Genomic DNA, 13,622 nt, shown 5'->3' on the forward strand with positions numbered 1-13,622 from the left:
ATATGATCTCAGATAAAGGGCTCAGTCCCTACATAACGTTAGCTTTTGTGTCAGTGAGTTGTGGGTTACAAGTTACAGAACTTCTTGTGAGTGAAAGAATATGAATTATGATACCCACCCATCATGACACCATCAAAGATGCTTCATGACAGAGGCAGGCATACCAGATGTTTTGCCCTTATGATGCAATTTAGGAATAATGTCTCTAGGAAGCAGCACAGCCTGTTTTTTTAAGCTATTGGTACCGTGATCACATGACTGGTCACCTGATGTTGTCCATCCAGCTGAACCAGGTCTTTGTGTGAAATTCAGGTTTGATTGCCAGGTGTCCATTCCGCACCACATCTGCTGCCTTCTTCCCCATCTCATCGCAGCGTACGTACCACTGAGGCTTTAAGAGGGGTTCCACAATATCCTTGGATCGACTAAGAGAGAGAAATAAATACAGAAAACAAAAAGTAAACAATTCTGAGGAAGGCAACGCCACTTTGATCTTACATCTATAATTTTAAAAAATAGCTAAGAACAGTATAAACATGTTACCTGCATACAGGGACCACCATAGGATTGTCCTTTATCTCCTTAAATAGCCCTTTTTCTTTCAGAGCCTCGAGGACTGCTCTTCTAGCCTCAAAGCGCTTCATACCCTGAAATTATGAAGCTAAATTTAAAAACTTTTGAGTCTGAGAAGCACAGCAAAAGGAGAGCAGTAAGGAAACATAATAAACCTAAAGTTGAATCTGCTTATATTTTGCCTCCTCTGGCTTATGCGTTGCATGTTAACTATGACATTTCAAAAAAGGCTTTCAGTTTTTATTACATACATTATTTTAGACCCAGTGACATCATTACTGGTTCTCTGTGTTTATCTATATGTAATGCAGCAAGTTCATAGCTGGTGGATGGGGCCAGCAGGGTGCTGTACCATAGCTCCCTGAAAACAGGATCAGTACTCCTCTCATGAGCCCTCAGCCTCCATGCAAGCAGTGGGTTGGTTCTTGGGAAGAGTTGTGCAAATATGAAAATGCCTTGATGGGTCAGTCTGGAGAAGTGGGCATTTTCTATCTGCATAAAGACCGCCCTAGATAAAGCCGACATGTGATGCATGATTGTAAAAAATGAAATCCAATGAAAGGGGTGAACCAGAGAGCGCAAGGCTGGGGAGGCAAGGGCAAGATAATGATGGATGTCTTTCCGGAAAGGAAATTAAGTGGGTTCTATCTGTTTTTGTTGCAGAAGCCTGTACAAATGCGCAAGACCGAAGGTAATGTTGTAGTTCAGCCTTTACTAAAGAAAATGGTATTGACATCACCAAATTATGTCAACACGTACTATTATTTTAGCTGCATTCTCTTAGTTTTGGGCTTTGAGAAATCCAGGCTGCTGTAACCAAAAACGTATGACATTTTGCAGTAGCACCGACTACTAGCTCCACCCCTTCACTTCCTGGCCATTCCTACTGGAAAATCACAATGATGGGCAGCCTTACTGGCCAACAGGATCACACAGGAGGGAGTGGTTCAGCACTGAACACTAACACAAAGTGTTCAATTTTGCTGGTTACAGAAGCCTGGGATTTGGGGAACCAAGACTGAGAATGCATCAATAAGCATGTACAAGCACCACTGTAATGGTGTAATAACATATCTGAACTTCCAATGACCTACTTACCAAGTATGCGATGGATGCGGATCATCACATAGGTTTCCCCTACAAACTATTTGCATATTAACTGCCCAGAGTTAAACTTACCCTCCTTTACAGTATTCCCTGCCTCTAACAGTCACAAGATGTAAAGAAATAAAAGTGCTAAGGGCTGCGTGTGGACACACCTATGTAGCATGTCATAACTGTAGTGATGATCTGACACATTTTGAGATTCTGTAAAGCAAGGTATACTGCCCTTCACTAATGCAGCCCATTCATTATGAACAACACCTCACACCAAATCAAAAAATGTACCTGTATTGTGATGCGTTATACTCCACTGTACAATGCATTTGGGTGGCATTCACAATAAATTATCTAATACACCACACATAGAACGGGTGCCCTGCCATGTATGCTGTGTGGTGAATCACAAGTGTGAATGGACCTACCCAGACAAGGGCAGCGACAAACACAGCATATCTCCTCCAATTGACCTCCAATTGACCATAAAGCACGGCACTGAATTTTTATATTAAAAGCATTACATTATTGTTGCATATCTCCATATCAACAAATACGGCTATAAACAATCACCCCCCTAAGTTCTCTTACCAAAAATTGTTTAGGCACATTGACCAGCAGACCATTGTCATCCATGATGTTTATAAAATCCAATGAGTGTCGTAGCCCCACCTCATAATCAGTTTGATCATGTGCCGGAGTTATCTTCACCGCTCCTGTGATGGGTTACAAATAAAGAAACACAAAAGAGAATGTGTGAGAAGAACTAGGAAACCCCCAAAACAAAATAAATTGGTGGAGATGGGGAGTAAATCTTAGGCTCTGTACATAGTTGTGCGATGCGTGTTCTGTGGGTAGGGGCACATTAATTTCGATGTGTTGCCCTACTCACAGAAACACGTGGAAAAAGTCCCAGGCCCTTTTTTTTTTTATTGCATCACATTGAACTGCATGTGGTTTCACATGTGCAGAAACTAGGGGTGTTTTGCTGTAGGGCCGCCACCAAGAATTAATGTCAACCCCACACATTATAAAAAGAGAATGTGTTCAGTCCGCAGGTTGGGGTCTAATGGGATTTTCTGAGAATTTCCACACAATTACCCACAACAAAGTGAACCAAGCCTTAAAGCCCTCAGATAGATAAATAGAAACTTCAGGTAAAATTATATCGGTAGATATGTTACTAACCTTTGATATTATTTTCACTGCAACAGTAGCACAAAAAACTGCAGGACCTGGTGGCAGGCTGCAGGTAGGACCCTTGCATTCCTTAACTGAGCAGCAGTGTGACCCCCCCCAAAAAAAAAAAAAACAAAGCTAGATACCGGTATGTGCACACTGAAAAACCTCCAGCTCCCTGCTGTTGATTGACCCTGCAAGGAACATGATCAGTTCCTAAAAGTACTACATCTTCCTGGATATTAGATCACCTCCATGCCACCTCATTGGACAGTGAATAAGCATCATTACCTGTGTCCTGTGAGTTGGCCAAAGTTACAAATCCTCTGGCATGCAAAAAAAGTTTCCATATATGTATTTCAACCTTCTGTGTGGGAGCTTCAATTTAACACTCATTTCCTTTTATCCACTTATGTGGACTGATATTCTCTTGTTTTTAATTAACTGTTGTCTGTATAGTGAATATTAACTAACCTGTTCCAAAGCTCATATCCACAAACTCATCAAAGACAATGGGAAGTAGGCGGTTTGCAAACGGATGAATAACGCTCTTTCCTTTCAGATGCTGCAACAATCAGAGACAAGAGAAAGGATGTTATTTCTGCATAGAATACTAATGAGCTTTTGTAAATATTGCAGATCTCTGGAGCATACACTGCTAGTAACAATTTTTCTCACCTGATAGCGTTGATCCTGTGGATGGACAGCCACCGCTGTGTCTCCCAGCATGGTCTCCACGCGAGTTGTGGCCACCACAACTTCTTCACCTAGAATGAAGACAACAAGTCTCAGCAGGTGAAAAACACATCATCCAAGCAAACAGAAATAGAAGTGCCTGGAACAAGTTTGCTATCAACTATCATCCTTTATGTTATTCTCACCTGTATCTTGTACTTTGTAAGCAAAAGAAACCAGCACCCCAAACTCCACACCCTCTTTGTACCCAGGCACCGGCAGCACTGTGCGACCAGCAAGTTCTTTCTTATCCACCTAAAAAAAAACAAAAAAAACACACAGTCACAGCTTTTTCCTAAGCAGTCCTCAGCTACATTATCACAAATGCTTCTCTGTTCTCCCCCTCTGGCTTTTCCCGATATAAGGAAGGAGCACAACTGTGAAACATTATGAAAATGGGCAGCTAACAAATGTGCTCAAGGATGTAGGAAGTACAGAGAAAAAACAAAAATTGACAAAACGTCAATGCAAAATAATTTTGTCAAATGTGCATTTTTTTCAGATATATGTGGAGTTTCACAGAGTCTAACCAACCCATCTGTCAAAAACCACTTGCTGGGTGATCTCCTATCCCAGTGATGGCGAACCTTGGCACCCCAGATGTTTTGGAACTACATTTCCCATGATGCTCAAGCACTTTGCAGTATAGCTGAGCATCATGGGAAATGTAGTTCCAAAACATCTGGGGTGCCAAGGTTCGCCATCACTGTCCTATCCAGCGATGTGGTCTGCCATTATCATTAAAGTGATATTAACCACCTCAATACAGGGCACTTTCACCCCTTTCAGCGCTGTTGCATTTTGAATGACAATTGCAATTTTTTTCATCTTTTTCATCACACAAACAGAGCTTTCTTTTAGTGGTATTTAATCACTGCTGGGATTTTTATTTTTTTATGAAAAAAAAGAAAAGACCGAAAATGTTGAAAAAAAAAAAATTATTTTTTTTAGTTTGTCAGTAAATTTTGTAAATAATTTTTCTTCTTCACTGATGTGCACTGATGAGACTGCACTGATAGGCAGCAGTGGTGCGCACTGACAGGCGGCACGGATAGACCACACTGATGGGTGGCGCTGATGAGCAGACACTGAAAGTCTGCACTGACTGGCATCACTTATAGGCACTGATTGGTGGCACTGATGGGGCTTTCCTGTAATAAGAGCCCCCGATTACCTGCCCGGGTCTCCCCTGCAAGGAGAGCCGATTTACATTACTTCCATATTTACATGTGACCGGCTGTGATTGGACACATCCGATTACACGGTTAAAGATCCGCAGCTCTTTACAGAGATCAGGGTTGCTAGCAAGGCGTGGTCGTTCTGGGGTGCTGTCATATAGCTTCCACCAAGAACGAAAGCCACACCGTCATTTGACGGTGGACGGGGAAGTGGTTAAACCCCGCCGGCGCTTCTGGCGCCTGCTGCCTTCCAAGAATCCTTGCAGCAAGCCACCTGCTGGACAATGTACTTGCTGCCTCGCTCCTTTGACACCCCCCCCCCCCCCCGACTCCATCATAGGATTTAATTGATAGCAGCAGGAGCCAATGGCCCCCAATGCTATCAATCTGCCCTGTGAGGAGAGACAGTAGAAAGAGCTGCTGCTCTTGTGCAGTGCTGGATCAAGATCCGCCTCAGGTAAGTAAAAGTTGGAAGCTGTCGCACAGAAGGATTTTTACCTTAATGCAGAGAATGCTTCAAAGTAAATACCCTTAAGTCTTTAGAACCACTTTCATGACTACATACATTACCAGAGCCCAGGCAATTGCAGCTTATTTGATCATTTTTACAAAAAGTTATGTAACAAGGAAAGCATTTTCTAGTCAGGATATATGGTTCCAATTTAATATACAAAAGCTGATAAAAGTTTAATATTCGACATATGGAGCCTCCGATACCTCTTACTAGAGGTGCACCGAAATGAAAAACTCGGTGCCGAAACCAAAAATTCAGGATGCCCTTGGCCTAAAATTAATTTTCAAAAAATATATAGGTTTTTTATATGTAACTGTGTTGTATTCAACTTTTTATTTAATATCACAAATTTAAAAAAATATGAATTTAAAAAAATGCAATCCAGTGCCAAATAAATTTGAAACTAAACTCCAGGCAAATATCAATTAAAAAAAAGGAAACCTAACTAATCATCATTGTATAACAGTGCAGCTCTTCATGCATGTTATGTCTGCACATATTGTACCAAAGAAAAAAAAAAAAAATACATGAATTGATTGCATGTTATTTAAAAAGAGATAGTCTAGTAAAATATACCACTGAATGCTAACAGGGTAATGCATTTTAAATACGCGGCAGCGCAGGCACTACCACGGAGCATGCGCAATCCAGGCATCCTCACTGCGCAGCCATGTCTCCACTCCAGTGCGACCTGCAGCCATTATCTGCCCTTTTTTTTAATCTTTTGGTAAAATGCCAATAACACAATTTTTGGCCAATGTGTTGGCCATCAAAATTTTGGTGCATTTCTAACCTTGTTACCACTTCTCACCTCTATATCTGATATGGCTGAGTTCAGTGTACATGACCAGTTGACAAGCCTCTTGCTGCGATAGATCACACTGGCCTCATGAAGGCGAATGAAGGCTTCCTGTACAGCATTAGATAATTTCTAAAGGAAGAACAATAGTTATACAGTAAGTACTAGCAACAGTGTAATCTTAGTAGACCAATTCAGAGAAGAGACATTTTCTCACCGGCTCCATGGTGAAACAGGCTCTATCCCAATCCAAGGAACTACCTAGAATTCTCAGTTGGTGATATATTCTGTCACCTTTCCTGAAAGAACAGCAGAATAAGGTAACTATGAGGTTTAAAATACCATCAACAGGTAAGAAACTACTTTCTGCCAACAGATGTGACTTACTCATTCTTCCACTTCCACACCTCGTCTATAAATGCTTCTCTGCCCAGATCATGCCGGGTCTTTCCACGCTCTCTCCAAAGCTTCTTTTCCACAACTACCTGGGTGGCAATCCCAGCGTGGTCACAACCTGGGTTCCACAAGGTCAGCTCACCACGCATGCGATGCCTAGAAGTACAAAAATAAATTTTTCTTTCCTTTTATACAACCCCTTGTTAGTATAGTAACGATATAAAGGTGAGCCTGGACAAATCCTACAGCAGAGGTAGCAACCTCGGCCCTCCAGCTGTTTTGAAACTACAAGTCCCATGAGACCTTGCAGGACCCTGCCAATCACAGGCATGACTACTAGAGGCAGAGGCATGATGGGATTTGTAGTTTCAACACAGCTAGAGGGCCGAGGTTGCCTACCCCTGTCCTAGAGTATCCCCTAAAAATTCTAAGTAAATATTAAAGATTTTTTTCTTTCAGTTAAGAGTAGGGGAAAAGTTGGAACCTAGGAGTTTCCTTTGCACCAGTTTACTATTTGTCCCAGTGACCCCTGTCAAAGAAAGTGGGGGAAAATTTTAAATTTTAGGAGAAATCTTCCAATAGGATTGCCTGTTCCAGTGACAACTGTGATTTTCTGACATTAAAGCTGAACTCTATGCATGAAAAAAAAAAAAAAAAAAAAAACACAATGTAAGGCTAAACTTTATTCATTAATACACCATTCAACTACATGTATACCTTTTAATTAAAATCGCCAGCAGGCAAAAATCTGTTAGGAATCCCATTCAAATCTATGGAACTTTATTGCACACGAAGATTGCCAATAGGATTTTACCATCCAGGCTGCAGACAGTGTGGGAGGCAACAGCCACATAGAACTGCAAGGGGGGCAGATCTATCTCTATTAACCTCCCTGGTAGTATGATTATTTCAGATTGTAGGTGCTGTAAGCTACAATTACAATTATTTTGCATGAAAATTTGGAGTTTTATATTGTAGTCCTGTAATTCTTAGGAATAACTCACTTAAATCTGTCCAAACCAGAGTCTAGCAGACATCCCGGGTATGATAAAGTTTGAAATATGAAATCATAAATTATAATATAATAAATAACTATAAATAATTATACCAAATAATAATATAACAATAATAAAAATTATTCAATAATGTAATCAAATCAAAAACACTGAAATTTTCTCAGTTGCAGAGTTGCTGTCATTACTTTTCAGTGTTTGATGACGGATCTCTGCACAAATCACTATCGCTCAATTCTGCGAGTGATTCTAATTTATTATCCCTGTTTTCTAGCTGGTCTAAAACCATTTTTGATATAAAGGGACAGTTTTGCTTGCTATGGACAATCTCCAGTTTCCAGGCATAAAGAACAGTTTTTATAATATAAAACTGCATGCAGGACACTGGGCAGACCACTAGGGACAAAGGGGATTTGACATAATTACATACAGCAATGTAATCTGTAAGATTACATTATACTGTATGTAATGTGTGTGTTTCACTTTTTGAATTTGGCACTGTTCTCCGTCCCTGTAAGTCGCAGCGCTTGCAGGGAACAGAGCTCGGCTCCGTGATAGATCGAGCGGAGGGCTGCCCGCTCATACAGCGGGGGGACATCGCTGGATCCAGGGGACAAGGTAAGTAACCTCTCCCTGGATTCAGCGATGCGGTCCCAAGTCTGGCTCGGGGTTACCGCTAATGGTATAAAATTTTCACCCCGAGACAGACTCGGGAATACCGCCAGGGGGGTTAAGGAGGGCTGAGCTATACTTTAATTAAAAGGTGTACATATACTATAAATCTGTTTTGATTTTTTAAGCAAGCAGTGTAATTATCTGAATTTGACTTATCAAGGTGTACATATACTATAAATCTGTTTTGATTTTTTAAGCAAGCAGTGTAATTATCTGAATTTGACTTATCAAAGAACCAGTAAGCTATGTGCCGATGTAAAGGCAAGGAACATGCTGAAAGAAGAAGAAAGCAGAGTGACAGAAAGATAAGCTCATCAGTGTGCCATTTCTCTTTTCACTGTCGAGTCACAGTCTGGGAGAGGGACAAAACCTGTAAATATTACTTAAATGCAGCTGAAAAACATTAGATATCCTACCCTGTCAGACAAGACTTTTCACATATTTGTAAAAAAAAAAAAAAAATTAAAAACAATTTATAAAATTTATCACTTCCACTTCACAATTATGTGCAACTTTGTGTTGGTCTATCACATAAAATCCCAATAAAATACGTTTATGTTTTTGGTTGTAATATGGCAAAAAAATTGAAAATTTCAAGGGGATTTTTCAAGGCACTGTAAGTTAAGTTAGCAAAGCATGCTCATCTTTAATAAAGAAAACCTGTTAAATAAAAAAGTCTAGTGCTGCCTTCATCCTTTTTGCCCCCCTAGCCAATCAATAGTACCCATATTGTTTCTAAAAAAGTTCATATTATAATCATTTATGTATTTTGTTTTTTTCTGGCTATGCTGCCTGCATCATGTGCTCACCAGCGAGTAAGACTGTCTTGAATGGCATTCGTCAAAGCATGACCTAGATGAAGAGATCCAGTCACATTCGGTGGAGGGATGCACATCATGAATGTGCCTTTATGATTGGGCTCTGAGATGCTTGTTCTCTGAAAGACATAATATTGTGATCACCTTCACAAATCTGTGGTTTAACATATGAATGAGAAAAAAATGCAAAAAAAAAACACAACATTTATGGAAACTTGCATATAGCTTCATGAATTAAAGTAGAACTATAGGAAAAACAATTTTTTTTTTCATTTTGGATAGAGTAAGGCAGGTTCATAAACCCTGTCAGTTTATTTCTTGCCATCTGTGCCCCATTGGGGAGATTTCCCTTCACATCCAGGGTCCCATAGCCAATACAGGAAGTGAGAAGAAATCCCTGCAAATTAAGAAAAAAAACATTGGGGACCCCCAGGTCACCAGAACTAGTGTCCAACCATTGGAAGATAAACCCCTTTATTAATTATTCATTTTCTGGGGACAATACAAAATGATTTTTTTTTACTTTCTTTTTTTATCGAAAAACAAACTTTATTGAAAAAAAAAAAGAAAGAAACAGAAGATAACATACATAGCAGGCATACATACGATACATCAAATAACGTGGGCCAATCTGGCCAAGGCAGTGTTGCATACATGAGAGCATTGGATTAGCTGCGCTGTATAGGGGTCCGACACCCATCATGGGTAGATGCATTATTAGAGCTAATTTGTGTCAACCGGGGGAGGGGGAGCAGGCAAAAGGAGAAATAAAAGGGGGAGGGGGATATAATAAAAGTAGGTCCGTGAGGTGGAGGAAGCACAGAAGCGGAAAAGCAGAGGGGGGAGGGGGGCAAGGGATCAATATAACAGCATATCAAGTACACGTCTCCCCATCCCCCAACCACCTACCCCAGATCCGCTCGTATTTAAGTGGACATCCTCTATGTGTATAAACCAATTTCTTATATGGGAGGGTATCGTTAACCTCTTTTTTCCAGCACTGGACCGTGGGGGGGGGGGGGCCTGCATCCAGCCACGAGCAATCACTTTTCGCGCCAGGAACAGTGTTTCATGTAGGAAGGCGCGAAGGGACTTGTCAGCTTCTAATTCTGGTAAGAGACCAAGCAGACACATCTTCGGGTCAAGGCTAGCAGGAGAGCCCATTTGGTCATGGAGAAAGCGAATTACCTGTATCCAGTATGTTTGGATAACCGGACAGGACCATATGAGGTGATAGAAGGAGCCTGGAGTGTGGTCGCATAAGCGGCATCCTGGATTATACGTGGGTTTGAACCGTGCTATCTTCTGGGGGTCAGGTATGTCCTATGTAGAATGTATAGCTGTGTGAGGCGGTCCGAGAGCCTGGGGGAGACTCACTTCACGTCCCCCAAGACTTCATCCCACTCCTCATCCTCAATCACTCCCACATCCAGCTCCCATCTGGCCTTGGCGGCATAAGCCAATGCCCCGGTGCCTGGGAGACGGATGGCGGAGTAGAGGACGGAGATCAACTTGGTTGGCTCAGCACCTGTGACTATATCCACTATGGGAGGGACTGTCAGAGTGGAGTTGGAGCTGGCAAATTGAGTCTGTAGCGCATGTCGGAGCTGTAAATATCTGAAGAAAAGATGGTTAGGGAGTGTGAATTCTTCCTTTAGCGACTGAAAGGATTTAATCCCAGTGTTAGTCATAATTTGGTGCACATACAGGATCCCATAGCGTGTCCAGGCTGCGGGGTCCGGAACGGACAGCAATTCGGGCAAATGAGTGTTGAACCAGAGAGGTGTGTAAGAATGAACCTGTGGGGTCCCAAGTTTGTTAAGGGCCGTCCGCCATATCCTCCGGTGGTGCGTCAGCATGTCTACCTTGTGATGAGGGGGACGTCTGGACAGTGGGGCCCTAAGGACTGACTGAAGTGGGGTGTGGGCTGGGTCGTCAGGGCGTTTACAAAGTAATGTCTGGTATCTTGGTAGCTCGCACTTGTCAAAGTGATAGAAATGGGACAATTGGGAGGCAAGATAATAATCCTGGAAATCTGGAAGAGCAGCCCCTCCCATTGTCACTGGGTTCTTCAGAAGTCTCCAAGACAATTTGTGTCTGCTGTGGCCCCATATAAATGAATTAAGAATTGATTCAATAGTCTTGAAAAAATTTTGTGGTACATACAGGGGTGCATGCCACTCCAAATGCAGTATCTTGGGCAAGAGTATCATTTTGACCAGATTGATGCGTCCCATAACACCCAGAGGTAGTCTGGCCCAGGTTTGTGTCTTGTTCTTGATCAGGGTGAAAAAGGGTTCAATGTTCAGGGGTATATAGTCTGTCAGCGATCTAGTGACCTGCACTCCTAAATACTTGATCACGGAAACCCTAGGGAGATTTAGAGGAGGGGACGTGGGTACAGGGGGGGAAATGATCAAGCGGAAGGATCTGGGATTTAGACCAGTTGATGCTCAGACCCGAATGACTACCAATACAGTCTATGGTGTGAAGGGCTGCTAGGAGAGAGGGACCCGAGTCGGCTAAGTATGGGAGTGTATCGTCAGCATACATCCCGATCTTTTCCTCCAGATCGCCTATCCTAAGGCCACAAATTCTGGTGTCTGCGCGAACCATAATAGCTAGTGGTTCCACAGCCAACGCATACAGCATGGGAGAAAGGGGACAACCTTGTCGAGTCCCTCTCTCCAGCGGGAACTGATCAGAGAGCCAGCCGTTCACAAGCACCTTGGCCCTCGGGGATTGATACAGGAGTTGGACCCATCGAATAAAGTTGGGGCCAAGTCCGAATCCCGAGAGGCATTCCCACAAGTAGTTCCATTCCACGGAGTCGAAGGCCTCGGCAGCATCCAAGGCCACCACGACCCGCGAGCCGACTTCATCATGGGATCCCTGGATGTTCATGAGTATGCGGTGGATATTCATGGCGGTGTTTTTTCCTGGCATAAAGCCAGTCTGGTCAGGGTGGATCAGTGAGAGGATGACCTGATTAAGGCGGGAGGCAAGAATCTTGGCCAGTATTTTAATGTCGACCTGTAGTAGGGAGATAGGTCTATACGATTCCAGGTAGTTTGGGTCCTTCCCTGGCTTGGGAATCACTACTATTTGTGCTTCTCTCATGGAGGGGGGTAGGATTCCCGTGTCAAATATGGATTTATACAAGTCGTGAAGTTTAGGGGTCAAAATTTCAGAGTAGGTGGCATAAAATTCAAGCGGTAGACCGTCCAGTCCTGGTGCTTTAGAAGTGGCCTCTAAAAGGTCACGTTGGGCGTCTGTCAGTTTGGGAAATGTAACTCTCGCTAGGTTGTCTCTGGTGTCTTGGGGAGTATGAGTGACCCGAGTGGCGTAAAGTGCTCGATAAAATCTCGCAAATTCCTCCGCCACCCGTTGTGGATCCGTAATACCATTCCCCTGGGTGTCTATCAGTGAGACCATGACTGGGGGGTGGGAATCTAGGTGGGTGAGGTAAGCAAGTAGTTTGCCCGATCTTTCTCCATATTCAAATATCCTCTGCCTACAGAAAAAGATGCACTGCTTGGCCTGCTCCGTGTGCATTTGGGAGACCTGTCGTAGCTGGAGCTTAAGGTTAGTAGCCGCGGCAGGCGAGGGGTCTCGATGAAACTCCTCCTCCAGTTTTTGTAGGTGATCTGTAGCCTGTTGGATAACAAGTTTTGACGACCGCTTAAGTCTGTTAATACGCGTGGTGAGCAGGGAGCGGGCGTAGAGCTTAAAATGTGTCCCACACTATATTGTAGGCAGCGGAATCCCCGTTGACTGTAAAATAGTGTTGCAATTCCGTAGGGATGTCTTCTTGCTCCTGCAGGGCGGTTAGCCAAAATGGGTTCAGCCGCCAAGTAGGAGTTGGAGAGGCCTTCAGGAGCCGCATCGTAATCCAGTAGGGGGAGTGATCCGAGAGAATTCTCGGAGCAAAGCCCACATCTTCCAGTCTGGGTGTCAGAGTCTGTGAGATGGGAACAAAGTCAATTCGGGACATTGCGTTATGGCTGGCTGAAAAGCATGAGTATGCTTTAGCATGTGGATGCTTGTGGCGCCATGTATCTACAAGAGCAAAGTATACGAATTATACAATGTAGTCTGGTATGGGCAGGTGGGTCACCGGGGGAGTCCGGTGTGCCCATTCGGTCCAGAGCGGGAATCAGGGTCATATTAAAGTCCCCCATCCACACTGCCGGCACCGAGGGGTAGTGTGCCATGAATGCAAGGCCCTCCTTGAGTACAGCTGAGTTATAAGGGGGGGGGGGACATAGCAGGCTATTATCAAAATAGGGGCTCCACTAATGGTGGCATGTAGGAATACATATCTGCCCTGCTGGTCCGTCTGGAGCAGCACTAGGTCAAACGGCACCCTTTTTGCAATTAGAACCGAAACCCCCCTGGAGTACGAGGTGTGGGTAGCATGGTACGCCCAACCTATCCACGGTTTTTTAAGAGAGGACTGGAGATGGCCAGTAACATGGGTCTCAACAAGCGCGATAATGTCAGCTCGCTGGGACTTAAGGAATGTCAGGGCGGCAGTGCGTTTTATCATATTCCGCATGCCTCTGACATTCCACGTAAGGAACTTTAGAGAGCTCATGGTGGGTGCAGGGTGTAAACAATAAACCATAGGCGGGCTAGAATCAG

The 13,622-nt window shown here is 43.3% G+C and overlaps 1 protein-coding gene across 3 annotated transcripts in view; it reads right to left on the minus strand.

Moving 5' to 3' along the window:
- VARS1 (valyl-tRNA synthetase 1) overlaps positions 1-13,622 on the minus strand; it is a 153,035-nt gene that overhangs the window by 35,569 nt on the left and 103,844 nt on the right. For all 3 annotated transcript variants that reach the window (XM_077461145.1, XM_077461083.1, XM_077461227.1), the window contains exons 8-17: positions 8,970-9,097; positions 6,464-6,628; positions 6,294-6,375; positions 6,089-6,208; positions 3,732-3,840; positions 3,529-3,617; positions 3,325-3,415; positions 2,263-2,387; positions 544-647; positions 267-425 (exon numbers count right to left, since the gene is read on the minus strand). In XM_077461145.1, coding sequence (XP_077317271.1) covers positions 267-425; positions 544-647; positions 2,263-2,387; positions 3,325-3,415; positions 3,529-3,617; positions 3,732-3,840; positions 6,089-6,208; positions 6,294-6,375; positions 6,464-6,628; positions 8,970-9,097 — 1,172 coding nt within the window. The remainder of the gene's footprint in view (positions 1-266; positions 426-543; positions 648-2,262; positions 2,388-3,324; positions 3,416-3,528; positions 3,618-3,731; positions 3,841-6,088; positions 6,209-6,293; positions 6,376-6,463; positions 6,629-8,969; positions 9,098-13,622) is intronic.

This window comes from Lithobates pipiens, unplaced genomic scaffold (assembly GCF_037356315.1).
Source record: "Lithobates pipiens isolate NorthernLeopardFrog02 unplaced genomic scaffold, aLitPip1_a1.2 Scaffold_1, whole genome shotgun sequence".
Lineage (NCBI taxonomy): Eukaryota > Metazoa > Chordata > Amphibia > Anura > Ranidae > Lithobates > Lithobates pipiens.